A 22071-nucleotide genomic window follows, 5' to 3' on the forward strand; every position below is an offset into this window, starting at 1 on the left:
ATTTGTTTTTTAAAATCATGCAGAGTTAAACACCAAAGTGTCGTGTATATAATCCCATATACTGGTTTATGTGGTAAATCATCAATGGTTAATTTTGGTTCATAACTGTATAACACACAGTAATTTTGATTTAGACTTGAGGTTAATGTTGTGATACAGTATTTACTTATCAAGTCATTCAAAGGGTTACATACACTACAGTCCCAATAACTGTCGCATTTGATTCCCTGACACAGTTTGAACTGGCAACAAGTCCACAATTAGAATCAAACATTTAGGTGTTTCAATTTGCCCACTGCCAGATTGAAATATTTCATTTTTAAAAATATAAATTCAGTAATTCATTGGTTCTTTGTTTCATGTGCAGAGTCCTAAATATTTAACTTGGATGTATTGTTAACTATCCAAAAGGTGTTGTGGAAATGTTATGTTCATTTTTGGAATGTGTTTTACTGACTTTTTTGAATTATTAGCAACTTTTTCATTTTGTGTTTTACTTTGAGTACAGCAAAATAGATGATGAATTTCTTAGTTATGGGCTGGAATGATTTGAGGATGACCAAAGAAAAGCAATGATCAATGTAGATTACTTAAATAAATATATGTAAATTAGGTTGGACTGGACTCTAGTCCTTTATGGCTAAGGTCTTAATAACCAAGAATTACCTTAGCCATTAAATTAACTCAAAGTAGTGTGCATCAATATGTATTGAGTAAAACTAATGAACCCTACAGGATTATGTGCTTTCTGTTAAAGACATTGAACATCTTTCACTGTCACAGTCACAGTGTTGTGATAGTTTCAAATTATATAACTGATGCTCTGGACTATGTGACACTGACACGTTCAAATTTCAATAAACATAATGCAGCATTGATTGGAAATTAAACACAATCAGATCATCATAAATACAGTTTCAACTGGACACAGCTCCATGGACACATATTTAAAAATACATCCGCCTTTTTTTCCCTGTAGTGCTCCCTTCCCTTCCATCGTACATGTTATAAGGAGACTGAAGTAAATCTGCTGAGTTAATTTACTTTTGTCTCTTCTACCTACCCATCTTAGTCAGGCATTTTGCATAATTTTCCCAACATTGATTTCATATGGAAAACATTATATTGTAGTCTGAAGAACGTTATTGAAGATGATATAAAACAAATTGATACATTTATCATAAATTTAGTTTTCATTTACCAGGAGCATTGTTTTCAAAGCCGTAAAAGTCCAAGGTGTTTGATGTGTGAAGCCATTATCTTAAGCCTCTGCCACAAACTCTGTTTCTTAATCACTGTTTGCATATCCATTACTGGCCATTTGCTGAACTTGAGCCAGACTGTTTGCATTGTTATTATTTGACCATTTATCCTATTTGCCTCTGAGCTGGGCTACCAATCACACAACACCACCATCATCACGACTGCCTGTACAACCTCTGTACTACCTGTTGTCCTTCCTGCTTCAGTTAATCTGTTGCTGAATCTTTCATCCATGTCTTAACTTCCAAATGTAATTGTGCAGCTATTCCAATTCTCTCTTGACAATCTCCCACCTTACACCTTTTTAACATTAAAATAATCCAAAACTGCTGCCTGAATGCTACTTTACACCAAGTCCTGGTTAACCATAACCTCTCAAGTTACTGACCAACATTGCTTGCCATCTAGCAATGCTGTGATCTTTAATTCAGTACCTTTTATTCAAATCTTGCTCCTCTCCAATTCTGTAATAGCCTCCAGCCCACAACCATTTGAGAACTCTGCATTCCTCTGACTCTGGTCTTATACAGATTCCCTGTGTCCTCCCAATAGATTATCTTTAGATGCCTAGCCCTCCACTCTGGAATTCCTTTCCTCAAGCTGTCTGTTTCCTTTTTCAAGATATTTGATATGTTGCATATATAGAGTTAAATTGTATAATTAGCTCTGTAAATGCTTTTGGGGTGTTTATTTTGGTCAAAAAATACAGAAGTAAAATTTGTTGATATACCCAAACATATTCTAAAAAAAATTTGTTTAGTATTTTTCCCCTACTATTTTTTGTGAAGTTATAAATGAAGAATGAAATGAAAATATGCTGCAGGTTCATTTGTAAACACAATTTTGAAAAGGAAGAAATAATGAATGAATGATAATAAGAGGCATTTTGTATATATATCTTTAATTCAATATTTAAACATATGAACTGTAAACCTGAGGGAATCTGCCATTTTTGAAATTGAAGTGATGTATTGAGAAGCTTGGTTTTTATACATTTGAATAAAAATGTTGCAAAAATGTAGTTCTCAACACTGAACAAAATTGGATTTTACCCATTCTATATTGCACCAATTATTTGTTTATTTGATTGGACAGATAGAACAAATTCAATTTCTAATCTTCATAATAACTATTTTCCTTCGTAACCTATTTGATTCCATCTGGTTGTAGCTTCTCGTATTTCTCTGGTAATTCTTTGTGATAAAGTTTGTAAAAAAGGCCTGTATAAACTGCTGGGAATTCTGTCATATTTACATCAATCTTGTCAAAGCCTTCCCTGTATCCATAAAATATCAGCTTGGCTATCCTGCTGGTTATAAGTGTTGTGTGTTCACTTCTGGCCAGCTCCTCCAGATCCATCCATTCACACCGCAGGCATTCTTCTTGGCAAAAATTGATGTCAAACGAGACAGCTTTCAGACGACAAACAATGTACATGTCTGACTTCCCAAAGGCTCCTGGATGGTTATGCTGTTGTCTGATGCTGAGAAGTGATAAAAATTTGGACCTTATTCCGGTCTCTTCAAATACTTCTCGGACAGCTGTTTCACCTAGAATCAACAGCCAGACTTATTTTTAAGCATTTTTGGAAGATGTCTGAAATGGTAATGTAACTACCAACATTTTGAGATTTCATACATTAATTGCAGAAGTGCAGCATTGCCACAGCTACAAAGTCAGCATAAATAGGGTGCAAGTTTTTCAAGGCATCTCACGTGTACACTTTCCAATTCCGGGTTTGTTGGCCTGCTATTTGGAGACTCATTCAATTACATTGAATACCTGTCAAAGCCCGACAAAGTGCATGTAGCTACGTTTCCATAATGTATGATCAGATTGAATGCTACAGTTTTAAGGCATCTGTCAACTTCCTCCATGGGTTGTGTTACTTTACCTTGAGAAACTGTTAGTTCATTTTTAGTTAAAAATCACACCCATCACTGGATATCATTAAAAAGAATGTAACCCACTCTATCATGGTACTGTAAAATAATTACAATGTCAGAACTTCATAAAACTGTACAGGTATACCTTTGTGCAATTATGAGTATTGCAAGTAAATCATTTGCATACCCCATTCCTTGAATGAATCTTGTTTTGGTCTACAAGGCCAGATTATTTCTGCAGCATTCTGCAATAATCATTCCTGAACACCATACATGGTTACTATCTTCATTAACCTATGCATTCTATTTTCCTTTTAAACTGTTCCTGATAGCAATGCTTTAATTTTTGTATAAATTACCTATTGCTGATTTAATATATCTAGATGTTTAAGTTTTTGTTTTGTTTGCATATGTGGGACATTATCCATTATAGCCGCTTGCTGATTCATACTGTTCCATCTGCAAAGAATAGTAGGGAACCAAGTTTGTTTTTAAATTAAGTTCATCTAGCACGTGCATATTGGGCCGCAGATTACACAAAGTAAAGCACTTCTGTCAAAGCTGGAGATGGTTGGGATATGTGGTCAATGGGCATTCTGTCATTTATTCTGCATAAAATGTCAGTCTCTGATACATTGAATGCCATTATTAACAATTTAATATGATAATTTAAACAAAGTGAAAACTAATTTTATCAATACATGTTTTGAAAAATGGAATGTTACTTTAAAGGTTAAGCAGATGTTTAACCTGTGTTAATGGCAATAAAGAGGAAGACAAGATTTATCTTGGTAGATAACTGATTCGATTAATTGCTTGTAATAAAGACATCAAATAATTTGTTTTAACTTAAGGTTGTCAATCAAATCCAGTTGCTGTGAAGACTTACAAATGCAAGTAAATATTATTCCAAAGTGAGATGTTTTTGTCAATTACATTTTACTTCATTTGATCATCCCTTAATGTTACTTTTTCAAATCACATACATTTTTCATTTATAGTAGATCAGCAATGATCTTTGCCGTTCTGTTTTGTAGCAAATTCTGAAGTGCTCTGCATATGTTTCCTGTCCTTTTTATGACAGTTACTTCACAAGAGACCAATTTGATTAGGCTAACTCTTTAAGAATCAAAATAACTTTTGCAAGGAATTTTATACAAAGGTCCTGAACTTCATTGTCACAGCACAATAAAACCCCAGCTGAACAAAAAAGAACTTAATCAATACCCACTAGCAACAGCATACTGGCCTCTGCTGAAGGTTGTAAATCCCTTGCCAATGTGAATATTTATTTTAACATACAGATGTAAATCTGTAAAACAGGTTTAGCTTGATGATAATATAGCATACACACTGAGCTTTTATGCCGAAAATTGCTTAAAAGCATTTCAGGCATAAAAGAAACAGCACAGCTGCAAGAATTAGACTGTATGTGAACAAATTTCAGAATTATCCAATGCATTCTCGATGCAACAAAACACTGATAAGAGGACTCCTTTGAGTTGGAATTAAGTGAGCTTTTATTATACAATTTTTAATTCTGATATTCTTGAACAGCATTCATTTAAATCAGAAAGTTTTAAACTTGCAATATTATTCTCGAAGCACAAGTATTTTCACACTGACAGTTTTGTGCAAAGGATAAAATGTAACAGAAAATCCATTAGATTATTGCCAGTAGCAAACAGACAGCAAAAAAGATAAACAATGGTAAATCAATGTTTCTTTTTTTAAGTCATCCTATAATGAGATGGTCAGTTCTTACTTCAAATTTATGTATGAGTACCCCCTAGTAACATGTTACAGACTGGTAAATTAAAAAAACCAAATGATCAAAATTGTTTAAACATGGATTTAAAATTGATTCAATTAATCTAGCGATCTGTTTCTCCACCAGAATTATTTGCCAGCAGTGGAATTGGTCTTGTACCCTTTACAGTGCCTCCTAAGCACCAAATGATTTGTTTTAACAAAACCGGTCTTTCTTTGATACGTAACACTCAGCTGACTAGGTTTATAAAGTAAAGGAAGTTTTAACTGGTTATTTACTTTTGTTAGTAACACCCTAATATTTTTTCTTTTTGTTTAAATAATTTAGTTTTAGTCAATTAAGAATTGAGTTTTATAAGTTAATAATTCAAACGCTGTTTTAAAACTATAACTTGTTTCTCTTATAGTGGAACTGATAAATCTACAAGTAATGTTTGAATACTGAAGTCTAAGTAAATCCCAAAACAACCAAAATTATTCAAAATGGAAATGCAAATATATTTGAGAATATTTATTCTTGCTCTTAAATATTTAAAGTACAGGAGGGCAGTGGGATGGCATTATTACAGTTGTTGGCTTAACACATTCAAAGCTGCTTTATTTATATGTACTCACCAATATCTTCACCCAGATCAGAGAGGCCTCCTGGAAACTTCCAAGCATTTTTTATCTTTTAAAAAAGAAATAAAAGTGCAAGTCACTAAAAGTAAACTGTTATAAATGTGATATAATATTACTCGCTACATTTTAAAACTCCTTTTAAAAGCAAAACTATTAAAATGCTTTCTGTTGATTTTTAAATTAAATAAAGCAGCTACATTTTTTTTAAAGTATGTGAAATGATGACAGTGTTTCATTCTACTGATGCTCTAGGAACAAATGGGAGAGAAGTGTTGAGTTTCTTTTCAAAGAAAGGAAGCTTATTTCCTTTTAAAAAGAAAACAATTGAAAAATGCTGCTAGTTCTTAAATTAATAGGGAGAATCGTGGAGTTGATTTTAAAAAAGACAAGCTGCTATGTTTAGAAACTTCTACAGGCTGCAGCAAGGTTGTAATCATACTAATGCATTATTGTATTAATTTTCAGTAGTGGCCTTTTGAAGTGTGTTGATGTATTTGAATCCTGTTCAATGTACTCAATGAAAGTTTGTATTATGTAGTACTGTCCTGTACTGCACTGGTTTAAAAGTTTTTCCTGTATTATCTGGTCTGTTTAAATAGATGAGAATTGTTTTTTGTATTTCAATGTCTATCTAATGAAAACATTAAAACAATTGTGCAAGTCAATTCTGGATTGTAAAATTTATGTAGAGTCCCACCAAAAGCATTAAATTGTTTGAATGTTTTTTGCGATCAGTCTGATTTTATGTCTATTGGATTTAATATGAAATTATTGCAATGTGGTTTAAATAATCTGTACTGATTATAAAAAGGAAGCAAAGGTAATTAGAATGCCTTCTGGAGATCACCTACATGTAACTATGATCAAAGTGCCTCAAACATTCTGGGGAAAAACTATCAGTATCAGAATCATTTTTTATAGGTGTTATCTTTTTTAGTATTTTATGGTCCTTGGGCTCATTCCTATAACATGGAAAATAGGAGCAAGAGAGGGCCAAACCTATTCCATTTAACTGGTTCATGTCTGATCTACCTCAGGATTTTTTTCCCCACACTATCATCTTATCCTTTTGATGTCTTTAACATCTACATGTCTACCTGTCTTAATGATAAATATAAACAGATCTCTTATCCTGCACCAACCTTACACCTTACACCTTAGCCTGTGCGATAATTGGATAGTGTGAGCTGAATTGAGCTGAAAAACCTCATCACTGAACTCTAGCTCACTCGATGTATTGCTTTGACTATGTCACCTGTTGCAAAGTGATCTAGATTTTGATGCCTGGAAAAGGAGACTCTACTGGATGGTTTTATTTAGTGTATTTAATGCAGTTCGGTTGCAAACACATTTACAGTGAACTTGTAATCCACTATTTCCTCACAATCACAAATAAAGAATCATCCCCATTTTTCTGAATTACAAACTGCCCTTGGGTGACGTGATCAGAAATCTGATTTTCAGAGACCTGGAGACATGAGAAGTATCAGGCAGAACCTGGGTCTGGAAGTGCTGCCTCAATTTCTGGCTGATTCTATTTTCACCAAGGAAGTTGGGGAACAGGAATCGGGACCAGAAGAATGACTCTCATACGATGGAAACCCAAACTCAATTCAGCCACTTGAAATTAGTCTTGAGTATTTTCAGACTAGGCACAAATGCTTGTGAAGATTGATTAAGAGACTGGGGGTTTTCATGTGGAGATGTGGGTATAGGGAATCTGGAAAATTCCTGGATTGGTACTGACAATGCAGCAGAAAGCATGTTGGATGGCATAATTTTTGTTCTATGGAGTTGGGTATGTATTTGAAATAGACTGCCAAGTCCATAAACAGTTTTGGAGGTGGCCACAGACTGTCAAATGCCAAAGTGGGATTGTTAAAAGGGATAATTAGCCTTAATTAAGAGGCCAGACTTCCATTATTTTGAGTAAGTGCACACCAGGGAAAACATTGCATGATTTTCTTTCTCTTGACTCTGTTTTGTCAATGGTACAGTATTTATTTACAAAAGATAGAGGTGTCAATTAGTTATAGTTTCTGATAACAGTGGTTTAAAGTCACGAATAACTTTTATTTAGCTTTTCCAATTATACAATTGATACACATTTCACAAACCAATTAACTCTACAGTAGGGTATAGAGGATATGAGGTAATACTAGGATGGGTAGAACAGCATGAAGCAATGAAGGGGCAATTGAAGCAGGAGAAAAAACACAATGGAATGAGAGTATTTGTGAGATCTTTTGAGGTTTTCTTTAAGAAGGTTCCCACATCTAGACAATGGTTCATAAAGTTCATCATCCCAGAGAGGAATTGAGGTCTCCAGACTTCATGAAAATTGCAGGAAAACTAGGAGATTCCCATCTCCACGATAGTGCAGGCCATAAGTGGGGCTGTTTACACCCTTCTCCCAACTGTGGTGAAAGGGTTAAAATTGTGTCCCAATACATGTGTGAATCTAACCGAAAATGGAAGGTGTCGCTTAGTCCCGTGTGAATCTTATTACACACCTTCCCGTGTGAATCTTCTTATCTGTATGTGACCAGAATGGAATGTGTTTTTCAGCCTTGCTCTGCTGTTCTCATGAATGTTTAGATCTCGAAAAGAGTATATCAGCTGGAAAAGTCTCCAGTTCGGTAGAGTCTGCTCCGGGGTTGCGTTTAACCGCCGAGCGTGGGTTGTTGGCAACCGCTCTACGAGAACTGACGGCTCCCAGTTCCGGTAACACGTAGAGTGAGTATAAACCAGACCCGTTGTAAGTACGAGACCTGGTTGTGGCGACGCTGCGGGGAATAAAACACTTATATTCTAGCAGACTCGCCTCTTGGCTGTTTGTTCTGTGTCAGACTACTTTCCTGCGAGCCTGGTCCTTGACCTTGAGAATTTTTTAAAACACCAACCTGATGAAATTTGGAAGGATAGGAATTCTGGAATTGGGTCTCATCTGCGTAAAGATCTGTGTAGTCTCTCAATTCTGCAAAAATCCAGCCTAAGGATTGAAGAACTGTAAATTTTAAAAATTGGATGAAGTGAACTAGGTCTGAGAATTGAAAAACCTATTATAGCAAATTCAGTATCTGTTTCTTCAAAATGCTAAGCGCTATCATCAGAGCATTCCTATTGCTTGATTGCTTTCCACAACCTATTGTCACCACAGTGGACCTGTAAACTGTTTGAATTTAAAGGTTATTGAAGAACTACCCGTCTTTAATAGTTATAAATACAAATGTTTATTTTTATACAGGATTAACTACATGGATGTTAAACACATTGAATGGACTTTTATGAATGATAATGGTTTTATTAAATAAAGTCTGTATTAAATAGTTATTACTTTATTTAATCTGAGCACAGTTTTGGAGGTTTGTCAATGGTGGATTCTGGGTGAGTTGGCATGGAAGGTATAAGGACAAAGGGTGATGGGTGGGGGAGTATAAATTGGCATAAATCGACATGGGAAGTGGATAGGGTATGAGGGGCAAGGATTAGAGCATCTAATGGTTCAGAAAATAAGTGGGATGAAGTTCCAGAGAATAAAGTATACCTTTTAAGTAGTCTGCCTTGGAACTCTGCACTGCTGTGGCTGCCACTGACCTGCATCAATGTGGAGGGAAAAAAACTCATCTTCTGGCTTGGGAGCCTACAACCACAGGGCTTCAACATTGAGTTTAACAGTTTCCAAATCTCCCCTCCCCCCAGATCCAACCCTCCGACTTGCCTCTGCCCTCTTGACCTGAACTACATGTCCATCTTTCTGCCCTTCCATCCGCTCCACACCTTCCACCGACCTATCACAATCACCTCCTACTTTCAGCCACCTATCACCATCCCAACTACCTTTCTCCCAGCCTCACCTCCCCATTTATTTCTCAGACCCCTTCCCCCCCACCCCCCTCCCCGTCCTGATGAAGGGTTAAGTCCGAAACGTCGACTCTCTCGCTCCTCAAATGCTGTCTGACCTGCTGTGCTTTTTCCAGTGCCACACTTTATCGACTCTGACTTCTCCAGTATCTGCAGTATTCACTATCTCCTAATGCCTCTGTTCCTCATGTTACTTGCCCCAAGCTTCCCTGGAATGAAGATCCTGTCAGCATTCCAACCCCTTCCCTAGCCTCCAACCACAACCACCTCCACGAGGGTGGCATGAACTTGGAAACTTCCCAGCTCTCTGAATGCACCCGAAACAAAATTCCAGGCCACAGCCCATGGCATGTTGTCAGCATACACAAATCTCCTTCACTATCACTATCCTTCTCAACAATGCAATGGTTTAAAATGATTGACATCTGGTAGTGGATGATTGCAAATTTTCTCAAATGTAAATTTAGCTAAATTGTTGCTTAGCTAGGTGGAAATCCTGTCATTTGATCTGATTTTTATTTTACTGTAGAGTCATAGAGACCTACTGGACAGGGAAAAGCCCTTTGGCCATCGAGTCTGTGCCAGTCAAAAAAAAACAACCTAAACCTAACTACTGAAATGCTCACTCTTGCCTCCGTAACCTATAGTCAAACCTAGAAGGTATTCCAAGCTGATCTCCCACATTCTAGCCTCTGTAAACTTGAGATTATTCAAAGTATTGCTGTCTCTGTCTTAATATGCAGAAATCTAGCTCTCAATCACCTCTGTGCTTGCTGACCTATTTTAGCTGTCAGTCAAGAAGGTCTTGATTTTATAATTCTTGTCTTTGTTTTCAAATCCTTCTGTGGCCTGTCTCTATAACCTCCTCCAAATCCATAACCTTATTCTAGTCTCTTGAGTGTTCATGATTTTAAACACTCCATCATTCATGATGCTCCTTCAGTTGTTAAACCCCCAAGCTCTGGAATACCCTACCTACAGCTCTCCACATGATGACCCCATTTATGAATTTTTTGAGCCTTTAACTGAGCTTTTGGTAATCTGTATAATGGCTGAGATTTTGTCAACAGTATGTCATTCCTGATATCATTACTGGAACTCTGGATGACTTCTTTTTCTTTTTTGGCCCTATCCCATATGATTATAATCAATATTAGAAGCACCAGTGTCTTGCACAGAAGGCACGTTCAATTTGGTGGTAAAGGAAGCTTTTCATTGGTAACCCTCTGTCAGCTGATAACTTTGCATCAATACGGCAACCTGTTGAAGTGTGTTGTGTTCAAAGAGGATGCCTGTTCATCACTGCCAGGACATTCCACTGATTAAGAGTATGATATTCTTTGAAAAAAATGTCTTATTGCCAAAACAGACCGATTCCATGCATATGAAAAAGGGGCAGCATGGTAGCTCAATGGTTAGTACTGCTGCCTCACAGTGTTAGGGACCTGGGTTCGATTCCAGCCTCAGGCCTGTTTGGACTTTGCACATTCTTCCCATATCTGCATGGGGTTTCCTCCAGGTGCTCTGGTTCTCTCCCACAGTCCAAAGACAGGCAGATAAGATGAATTCACCATGCTAATTTGGCCATAGTGTCCAGGGATGTGCAGGCTAGGTGGGAATTGCAGGGTTACAGAGATAAGAGAGAGGGGGTGGGTCTGGGTGGGATGTTTTTTGGAGGGTCGGTGTGGGCTGAATGGCCTTTTTGCACGTTGTAGGAATTCCATGATTCTATGACACACTTCAACTCCAGCCTCCTAGATTGCATTAACCCACTATAATCTGCCTACTATCGTAATTGGTCCATAGCATTTGCCATCTCTCCAGCCCTACACTCATTGATGGAATCTGGATAACAAGGACATTGACTTATTGACTTAGCTCTGCCTTCAACACCAAAATTATAACCTAACTCCTCTCCAAACTTTGAGACCCAGGACTCTGCCTCCCCGTCTTCAACTGGATCCTCAACTTCCTAATCTACAGATTGCAATCAGTAAGATTAGACAACACCTCCACAATCATCCTCAACACCAGTGCTCCACAAGACTATGTACTCGACCCCTCACTATATTCCTTATAAAGTCACAACCATGTGGCCAAATTCAGCTTTGACTCCATTTACAAGTTTGCTGATGACACCACCATAATGAGTCGGATCTCAAACAATGATGAGACAGAGTACAGGATGAGACACATGGTTTTGTGGCTGGTGTAAGGACGACAATCTCTCCCTCAACTTCAGGAAGCATAGTTGAGGATACATGCCAGTCTATATCAATGGTGTTGAAGTGGAGGTGGTCGAGAGCTTCAAGTTCCTATAAGTACCTGATCAGGTGTACCTTTCTGTGGGACGCTATGGAAGAGATTGCTGGGCCCTTGCTGAGATATTTGTATCATCGATTGCCACAGGCGAGGTGCCAGAAGACTGGAGGTTGGCTAACGTGCTACCACCTTCAAGAAAGATGGTAAGGAAAAGCCAGGGAACTTTAGACTGGTGAGCCTGACATTGGTGATGGGCAAGTTGTTGGTGGAAATCCTGAAAGACAGGATTTACATGTATTTGGAAAGGCAAGGACTGCTTAGGGATAGTCAACATGGGAAATCATGTCTCACAAACTTGACTGCGTTTTTTTTGAAGAAGTAACAGAGGAGGGCAGAGCAGTGGAGGTGATCTTTGTCCTCCAGTAAGGTGTTCGACAAAGTTCCTCATGGTAGACTGGTTAGCAAGGTTAGATCACATGGAATAGAGGGAGAACTAGCTATTTGGATACAGAACTGGATCAAGGGTGGTGGGGAGAGGGGTGGTAATGGTGGAAGGTTGTTTTTCAGAATGGAGGCCTGTGACTATTGGTGTGCCACAAGGATCAGCGCTGTCATTTTCGTCATATGAATGATTTGGATAAGCATATAGGAGGTATGGTTAGTAATTCTGCTGATGACATTAAAGTTGGAGGTGTAGTGGACAGTGAAGAAGGTTACCTTAGAATACAACGGGATCTTGATCAGATGAGCCAATGGGCCGAGGAGTGGCAGATGGAGTTTAATTTAGGTATGTGAGGTGTTAAATTTTGTAAAGGCAAATCAGGGCTGGACTTATAAACTTAATGGAAAGGTCCTGGTGAGTGTTGCTGAACAAAGAGACCTTGAAGTGCAGATTCATAGTTCCATAAAAGTGGAGTGACAGGTGGATAGGATAGAGAAGAAGGCATTGGTATGCTTGCCTTTATTGGTCAGTGCATTGAGTATAGGAGTTGGGATGTCATGTTGCAGCTGTACAGGACATTGGCTAGGCCACTATTCGAATACTGCATGCTACTCTAGGCTCCCTGCTCTAGGAAGGATGTTGTGAAACTTGAAATGGTTCAGCAATAACTTATAAGGAGGTTACTAGAGTTGGAGGATTTCAACCAAAGGAAAACGCTGAGTAGACTTGGGCTATTTTTCCTTTAGCATTGGAGGCTGAGGGGTGACCTTATAGAGGTGTGGATAGGGTAAATAGACAAGATCTTTTCCCTGGGGTGGGGGAGTCCAAAACTAGAGGACATATGTTTAAAAAGGGGCAATATTTTCACGCAGAGGGTGGTGAGTGTATGGAATGAGCTGCTAGAGAAGTGGTGAAGGCTAGTACAATTACAACATTTAAAATGCATCTGGATGGGTATCTGAGTAGGAAGGGTTTAGAGGGATATGAGCCAAATGCTAACAAATGAACTAGATTTATTTAGGATATCTGGTCAGCATGGATGAGTTTCTGTGCTGTATATCTCTATGATTCTAAGTAAATATCACCAACAATCTATCCTGGGCAATCAATGTCAATACTGCAGTCAAGAAAGCACACCAACACCTCTACTTCCTCAGAAGGCTATGGAAATTTGGCAAGTTTACAATGACCCTTAACATTTTTTATTGATGCAACATAGAAAGTGTCCTATCCAGATGCATCATGGCAATTGCTCTACCCAAGACCGCAAGAAATTACAGAATTGTGAACATAGCCCAGTTCATCATGAAAACCAGCCTTCCTTCTATTGACTCCATGTATACTTCCCACTGCATCAGCTAAGCAGCCAATATAATCAAATACCCCTCCCGCACTTATATTTTCTTCCAATCTCTTCCATTGGGCGGAAGATACAAAAGTTTGAAAACACGTACCAACAGATTCAAGTACAGCTTCTTCTCTGCTGTAATCAGACTCATGAATGGACCTCTCATATTATTAGAGTTGATATTTCTCTGCATCTTCTCTATAGCTGTTCCACCAAATTCTGCAATCTGTTCTATTACCCTGATGTACTTATGTAAGGTATGATTTATCTGGTTAACATGCAAAACAATACTTTTCACTGTATGTCAGTAAACGTGACAATAATAAATCAAATCAAATCAAATCAAATCAAATATGAGACAACCAGGTGAGACTTGCACAGAATGCTTCCACCTTAGCTGGTGATGTTGGGGTTGCACCTTGACATCATGGCAGTAAAAGAAAATTGAAAGGAAGTATGAATGTTTTTAAAACATCATTTAAAAAATAATTTATTTGTAAACTTGAATTTGTAACATTGTGGAGATTTCTATATTGTTTTATTTAAAGGTCAATGAAAAGACATGGGATTTTTTTTTAAAAACAGGCAATTCTTGGAAACCACATGGTTCCAGACATTGCTGGTCTCATTGGTTGAACTCACTTCAGGGAAAATAATCTTGTTTCTTCTACAATTGAGAGGGTGCTCATTCTGTTTGGAAATGTTGTTTGGAATTTCAGCTGGGAAGAAACCTATTGAATGATAGAAGCTTCGCAGCTCAGTTCTCCTGTTTCTGGAAGAATCCTTGTAGTGGATCCACAATGGTACCTATAGCTTTGATCCAAATGCTCTCAATGAAGAATCCCTAAATAGCACCTGAAAACTTTCCAAGTGACAACTGAACGTGTTTGTTTACTTCCAATCTTGGCGCACCAGAATATCAGACTGACAGCCACATGAACATCTCAAAGCTTACACTTGTGTTGCCTTGAGGAGTTCAAACTTATTAGCCAAACTTTTTTAAAGTGAATTTCTTCAAACATACCATGTTTTTCCTTTAGTCTGATGTGTGTTGTTATTTAGAGAGTAAATATTTATATTTCGAAAACCAATCTTGTATCCTTGTGGAATCAAATTTTGTTTTACAATAATCCATAATTTTCTATTTGTTAAGGAAACCAGATTGATGGATCTACATCTAATATAAAGATAGCAAATGATTAGCCATATCAGGAACGATACACGATGATGGGTCCTGATGATTGAGAATAAACACACAACAGGTTTCAGTTTCAATCATTTGCCTCTCTTTGTGATAAAATAGATTTCTCCTCACCCATCATTCTGAAAAATCCAGCCTGTACCCAAAACGTCTGCAGGGTACACTGTTTACTGCAGATATGTACAATGCCAGTCATTTGTAAAGACCACGTTTTTAACATTATGTGTTTATTTTTGGACTGAGGACCAAATGGGAAAATATATACTACTTTAAACCAAGAAAACTAGAGAAGAAGATGTAGTTTTAAACAAGTGACTGACACTCATTGTAACTTGTATTTATGTTGCTGCTTGGTTCAAGCAGTGGGGGAAGACGCTGGAGATTCATGTGCACTGTGGGTTTTGTCCAGAGACAGGTTATTGATTGGTTTTTCAATCAGGACTAGTTGTGTGAACCAGGAGTCGTCAGCATGACATCATGGCTATTGCTTGGCTCCTGGGCAGTTGGACAGCCAGTACACAAACAATATAGAGGCAGAAAGTCTCCAGACCCTGAAAACACAGCACCACTCTCTCTCCTTGCAGGGAAGTAACAACGGATTGAACAAGGCTAGATAGTCTCATTCACCATTTGCCTATAAGCTGCTATTGAGAGTTACTGAAAGACTGAACAACCACACTGTGCCTGCAGTAAAGAAGTGAAAAGACTTGGAAAGAAGTCTGGAGACCAAAAGGACTTGGAAGAAGTAAGAGAACACCTCATTGAATCCTGTGGATCAATGCTATTGGACTGTGCTCCTTTAATTTTTTTTTCTCCACTCATAACATCTATTTTTTTCTATTTGTCTATGTCAATCTGCTTGTGTGTTGGGGTTTAAAATCCATCGAACTCAGCATCCTAACCTGCAATCTTCTTCCTGACCTCTCCGCCCCCACCCCAGTCTGACCTATCACCCTCACCTTGACCTCTTTCCACATCGCATTTCCAACGCCCCTCCCTAAGTCCCTCCTCCCTACCTTTTATCTTAGCCTGCTGGACACACTTTCCTCATTCCTGAAGAAGGGCTTATGCCCGAAACGTCGATTCTCCTGTTCCCTGGATGCTGCCTGACCTGCTGCGCTTTTCCAGCAACACAGTTGTGTACATGAGGGTCACACCCAGTGGATCAGAGGTTTGTGTTTTCCATCAGACATGTAATGGGTCGAATGGCTGCAGAATTCCACACTCCAAATCACCTCTGCAGCATAGGACCGAGGGAGTGTTTACGATAAAGCAAAGGGATTGTAAAAATAGGGAGGTTTTGCTCAAACTAGTCTAGTCTAATTCTTCTTGTCTACCCAGTCATTACTGACACCACAGACAGAATCTAGTTTCAAAGTGAATTAAGTATAAAAGCCAGGAGGTTTTACTAAAACTATACAAAGCATTATTCAGATCACAGCTGGAATACTGTGAACAGTTTTGGAACATTTAGCTCAGGAAAGATATACCAGCATTGGCAGCAGTCCAGAGGCGATTCACTAGATACCCACGTATTCTTCTGAGGAGAATTGAGTAGATTGGGCCTGTACTGCCTGGAGTTTCCCAGAATGAGAGGTAAGATTGTCTGGGGACTTGACAGGGTGGATATGGGAAGGCTGGTTCACCTCGTGGAAGATTTTAGGACCAGAGGATCAAATAAGGACCAAGTGTTACATTTTTAAAACCGAGATGAGGAGAAATTTCTTCTCTCCGAGGGGAGTGAGTCTGTGGAATCCTTTACCACAGAGGGCTGTTGAGGCTGGCTCCTGAAGTATATTCAAGGCCGAGAGAGATTTTAATCAGGATGGGAATCAAAGGTTATAGGGAAAAGGCAGGAAAGTGGAGTTGAGGATTATCAGATCAGCCACTAAGTGTTTGAGGTGAAAGCGAGGTCTGCAGATGCTGGAGGTCAGAGTTGAGAGAGTGGTGCTGGGAAAGCACAGCAGGTCAGGCAGCATCCAAGGAGCAGGAAAATTGACATTTCGGGCAAAAGCCCTTCATCAGGAATGATGTGAAAGCCCATTCAAATGTCGATTAAGCAGTGTACCTGATGATGGGCTTTTGCCCGAAACGTCGATTTCGCTGCTCTTCGGATGCTGCCTGAACTACTGTGCTCTTCCAGCGCCACTAATCCAGAATCTGGTTTCCAGCATCTGCAGTCATTGTTTTACCCAGTATTAAACAGTATCTAGTGTAGCTGCTGCATCAACACACATCTCCCTGCACACTGCTGTTCAATCACTGACGTGTTATTTAGTATTTACTGAATGACATGTCATCGCTCAGTTGGACTTACATTAGCGTAAGTATATTTACCGGCTGCAGGAAGTGAGTAATAAAAAATGAGACCTCCAGTAACTTGTGAAATATTGTGCTTGTCAAGGGAAGAAATTGGGCATTGCTACATATTTCAATTTCCAGGATGCAACATTAGCATTAAGCGCCTCAAGGTGAGGCAAAATCTTCTTTCAGTGCAGAGTAAAGCTCCCAGGGAGTGGATTTAAGCTTCATTCCAGGTACCATTCTTAGAAATCCCTTCTGCGCTCACTCTGCAATGCATTCACACCTTTCCTATAATGTGGCGACTGGACTCAGTACTCCAGCTGAGGACCATAGCAAAGTAAAAACCAAAATAACTGTGGATGCTGTAAATCAGAAACAAAAACAGAAATTGCTGGAAAAGCTCAGCAAGTCTGGCAGCATCTGTGGAGAGAAATCAGAGTTAACATTTCAGGTCGAGTGGAGGATTCTGAGGGAGCATCACTTGACCTGAAATGTTAACTCTGCTTTCTCTCCGCAGATGTTGCCAGACCTGCTGAGCTTTTCCAGCAAATTCTGTTATTGTTTGAGGTCTAACAAATAGTGAAGGCGGTGTTTGGTATGCTTTCCTTTATTGGTCAGAGTATTGAGTACAGGGGTTGGGAGGTCATGTTGTACAGGACATTGGTTAGACCACTGTTGGAATATTGCACGCAATTCTGGTCTCCTTCCTATTGGAAAGATGTTGTGAAACTTGAAAGGGTTCGGAAAAGATTTACAAGGATGTTGCCAGGGTTGGAGGATTTGAGCTATAGGGAGAGGCTGAACAGGCTGGGGCTGTTTTCCCTGGAGCGTCGGAGGCTGAGGGGTGACCTTATAGAGGTTTACAAAACTATGAGGGGCATGGATAGTGTAAATAGGCAAAGTCTTTTCCCTGGGACCGAGGAATCCAGGACTAGAGGGCATAGGTTTAGGGTGAGAGGGGAAAGATATAAAAGAGACGTACGGGGCAACTTTTTCACACAGAGGGTGGTACGTGTATAGAATGAGCTGCCAAAGTAAGTGGTGGAGGCTGGTAAAATTGCAACATTTAAGAGGCATTTGGATGGACATATGAATAGGAAGGGTTTGGAGAGATATGGGCCGGGTGCTGGCAGGTGGGACTAGATTGGGTTGGGATATCTGGTCGGCATGGATGGGTTGGACCGAAGGGTCTGTTTCCATGCTGTACATCTCTATGACTTCATAAGAAGGTAGCTCACCACCACTTTTGCTGGACAATTAGGGATTGGCATTAATTGTTGGTCTAGCCAACGATGTCCACATCATATGAATAAATAAATTGCCCATGCTTGACATGCTGCACATACACTGCTGACTTTATTCTTACATCTCAAAATCTCCCACCCTGTCTAAACGTTGGTTCGACCATGATGTTTCCTGCCATTGTGGGCTTCATAAATTCCCAATATCTCTCTTTGTAGGTCAATAGGCATAACTTAATGTAGATGGTCTGTTTGCAGGGGTGAGGAAACTGCTTGATTGAGTGGGAGAGTGAATGGTGGGGACCTCTTTGCTGTCCAAAATCCAACTGAGATCTTTAAATATCCACTTAAGGGTACATTCCACTGATATTCAACCAGTGAGGGTGGCGAAACCCCAAATGTTTTCCAGCAGCCTATTGGGAGGAAGTCACTTGTTACAGGCACTCAGTGCCCAATAATAGGTTTCCTGTCCTGAAACTGGCCTCTTGGAAGCCACTGTCCAGTCCTTGCTTCCAACCGCCATTCCTCTACCTTGCCAAAACATCCTTTCCACAATCCTTTTCCTGCTCACAATTGCACTTATCTAGGAAAACATAATTGATCTTTCTCGTTAACCTGAATGTAGAATCATCAGTGGCCACCATTCCCAGTTCAGTTCCCCATACTGAAAAGTTGTTGGTATCTGATTGGCCATCAGCTCTCAAGGACAGGTTTTCAGTTCGACTGGAGTCTTGTTCATGTGAAAGGCCCAATACTATCTGGGTAATTACCTGATGGTCTGATATTTGCTTCAATTAGTTCTTCCTCATCATCATCATTAAATTCCACCCATTAATAGAAAGCTCACTATTTATTACATTTCTGAGTTTTGTGTTAATTGGAAACTTGTGCTCTGTATACTCAAATGCTATTCATTAATATATATCAAAGAATGTAGTGGGCCTAATTCTGTTCGCTTTCCCTCCAGTTTATACGTACATACATATGAAAATATAAATTAGGAGTAGAAGTAGGCCACTCAGGCACTTCAGCCTGCTTTACCACTGAATATGATCATGGCTTATTTGACAACTCCACATTACCACTTACCCTGAACAATTTTTCATTTCTTTGGTTATCAAAAACCTATCTACTTCAAAATATTAAAAGATTTTGCTTTCACTACCTTCAGAAGAGTTCCAAAGATTCACAACCCTCTGTCAGGAAATGTTTTTTCCTCATCTTTCCATTTAGCATCCAACCCTTTGTTTTAAACGGTAATCCCAATTCACAAGAGGAAACATGGTTTTTACATCTACCATGTCAAGACTCCTCAGGATCTTTTATACTTCAGTCAAATTGCCTCAAAATTTCAGTGAATATAAGCCTAGTTGTTCTATAAAAGGGATTATTAGTTTAATAAACCTTGTCTGAACCGCTTCCAACACATTTCCATCCTTTTGTAAATAAGAAGACCATTATTGTACACAGTATTCCAGAACTGATCTTATGTATGCCCTACATAACTGAAACATAATCTATCTATTATTATATTCCATTCACCTCACTAACTGTAACATTCTATTAGATAATCTAACTACTTGCTGTGCCTGCATGCAAACTTCTGGGATTCATGCATTACGATGCTTCTGCATCTCAAAGCGCTGCAGTTTCTCACTATTTAGCTAATATGCTTTTCATTCTTCCTGTCAAATGGAGAAATTCACCTTTTTCCACATTCCACTTCATTGTCAGATCATTTCCCACTTGCTCAAGGGAGGAAAATAATTGGCAAGAAATGTAAATACAAACAGCAAAAGGGTCTCTGAATATATAAGAGAATAGATTAAGTAAATGTAGGGTAGACAAGCAGGAGGTTGGAAGAACACAACTAGCCTGGCAGTATCAGCTGGTGGAGAATTCGACGTTTCGGGTATAATCCTTCTTGAGGAATAGGGGTGGGGGTAGGGGAGCTGCAGGTAAAGGGGGAGGGGAGAAGGGTATGGGTGGGGATTGGAGCAGAGTGGTGAGGTAGTGTTAGGTGAATACAAGTATTGGGTACGACCTGGTTGGTTGCTAAGAGGAATGAATCTGGTGGTAGCTGGAGGGAAGAGTCGGTTGAAGGGATGAAAGGGATGAGGCTGTCCTGGAAAGGGAGTTGGGGATGAATGGGAAGGTTATTTGAAATTTGAGAACTCAATGTTGAGTTCTCCAGGATGGAGGCTGCCCAGGCGAAAGATGAGGTGTTGTTCCTCCAATTTGCAGTTTGATTCATTGTGGCAGTAGAGGACATGTCGAAGAGGGAGTGGGAGGGAGAATTGAAATGGGTGGTGACTGGAAGGTCAGGCTGGCCCTTATGGGACCGACTAAGATGCTCGACAAAATGTGCCCTTACATTTGGTCTCACCAATGTAAAGAAGACAACATCGGGAGCACCAGATACAGTAAACTAGGTTGAAGGAGAGGCAGCTGAACCTCTGTCTCACCTGGAAGGACTGTTTGGGAGGTGAGGTTGTAGAGGAGGTGTCAGGGAGGACAGGGTTTGGTGGGGAGGGTGGCATGAACTAAGGAGTGGTGAAGGGAATTGTCCTTATGGATGGCAGAGAGCAATGGGGAGGGGAACATATTCTTGGTGGGAGGTTTAGTTAGAGTGGGCCATGGAAGGGACATTGTCAAAAGGGAGGTAGATGTGGCGTCAGAGAGCTGGCATTCAACCTCTGCTATATAGAGGTCCTTCCTCCAGATTACCAGTACCCCCACCAGTGGGTTTGATGATAAAATGAGGATTGCTGTGAAGTAAATGAAGTGCTGCACGGTCAGATGGGGTGAGGCTGGAGTGGGTGAGGGGTGTGGAGAAATCGAAGTGACTGATGTCACATCGGCAGTCAGCAATAAAGAGTTCCAGGCCAGGTCAGAGGCTGGGAGATGGTGTCCAAGTGGAAGAGGAAGATTGAAGGTGGGAGAAGATGTCCTTGGAGAGTGGTTTGGAATCTTTGTCAAAGAAGACAAGAAGGCGGCAGAAGAAGAGCTCTACGTCGTGGCGGGCATGGAACTCGTTGAGGTGGGGTTGGAGGGGCATAAACATGAGTCCTTTGCTGAGGACAGACTGTTCTGTCCTCAGGGGTGGATGTTGAATACGTGGAATGGCTCAGGGGTGGGGTATTGGGGGGGGTGTCTTGAGGAGGCTAAAGGAGGAAGGATGGATAGGCGATGTGTGGGGGGGAGTAGTTGTGGGAAGGAAAGGGTTGATGGGCTGGGGAGGGAATGTGGGAGCTTGGAGGATGCAACTGGGGAAATAATAACAGGAAATGGCAATTACTTCAAATCAATATTTTACACCAGTCTTCAAGGTGGAGGATATAAATACCCCAAAGATAAAAGATATCTGGAGTCAATTATAAAGGATGAAATTATGACATATCTGGATAGCAGTAACAGGAGAGGTCAGAGTCAGCATGGATTTTTCCAGCAACACATTTTCAACTGATCTCCAGCATCTGCAGACCTCACTTTCTCCTCCTTTATGAAGGGGAAATCATGCTTGACTAATCTTCTGGAATTTTTTGAGGATGTACTCTGAAGATGGACAAGGGAGATCCAGCGGATGTAGTGTACCTGGACTTTCAGAAAGCCTTTGATAAAGTCCCACATAGGAGGTTAGTGAGCAAAATTAGGGTGCATGGTATTGGGGGCAAAGTACTGACTTGGATTGAAAATTGATTGGCTGACAGGAAACAAAGAGTAGTGATAAATAGCTCCCTTTCGGAATGGCAGGCGGTGACCAGTGGGGTACCGGAGGGATCAGTGCTGGGACCGCAGCTTTTTACAATATATATTAATGATATAGAAGATGGTATTAATAGTAACATTAGCAAATTTGCTGATGATAC

The 22071-nt window shown here is 39.7% G+C and overlaps 1 protein-coding gene across 1 annotated transcript in view; it reads right to left on the bottom strand.

The window, feature by feature from the left end:
• Positions 1-34: 34 nt before the first annotated feature.
• Positions 35-22071, bottom strand: part of nudt6 (nudix (nucleoside diphosphate linked moiety X)-type motif 6) — a 135899-nt gene continuing 113862 nt past the window's right edge. Inside the window, exons 4-5 of the mRNA XM_043674063.1 lie at positions 5535-5589; positions 35-2813 (exon numbers count right to left, since the gene is read on the bottom strand). Coding sequence (XP_043529998.1) covers positions 2410-2813; positions 5535-5589 — 459 coding nt within the window. The 3' untranslated portion in view covers positions 35-2409. The remainder of the gene's footprint in view (positions 2814-5534; positions 5590-22071) is intronic.

The sequence above is a fragment of the Chiloscyllium plagiosum genome, chromosome 32 (assembly GCF_004010195.1).
Source record: "Chiloscyllium plagiosum isolate BGI_BamShark_2017 chromosome 32, ASM401019v2, whole genome shotgun sequence".
NCBI classification, from domain to species: domain Eukaryota; kingdom Metazoa; phylum Chordata; class Chondrichthyes; order Orectolobiformes; family Hemiscylliidae; genus Chiloscyllium; species Chiloscyllium plagiosum.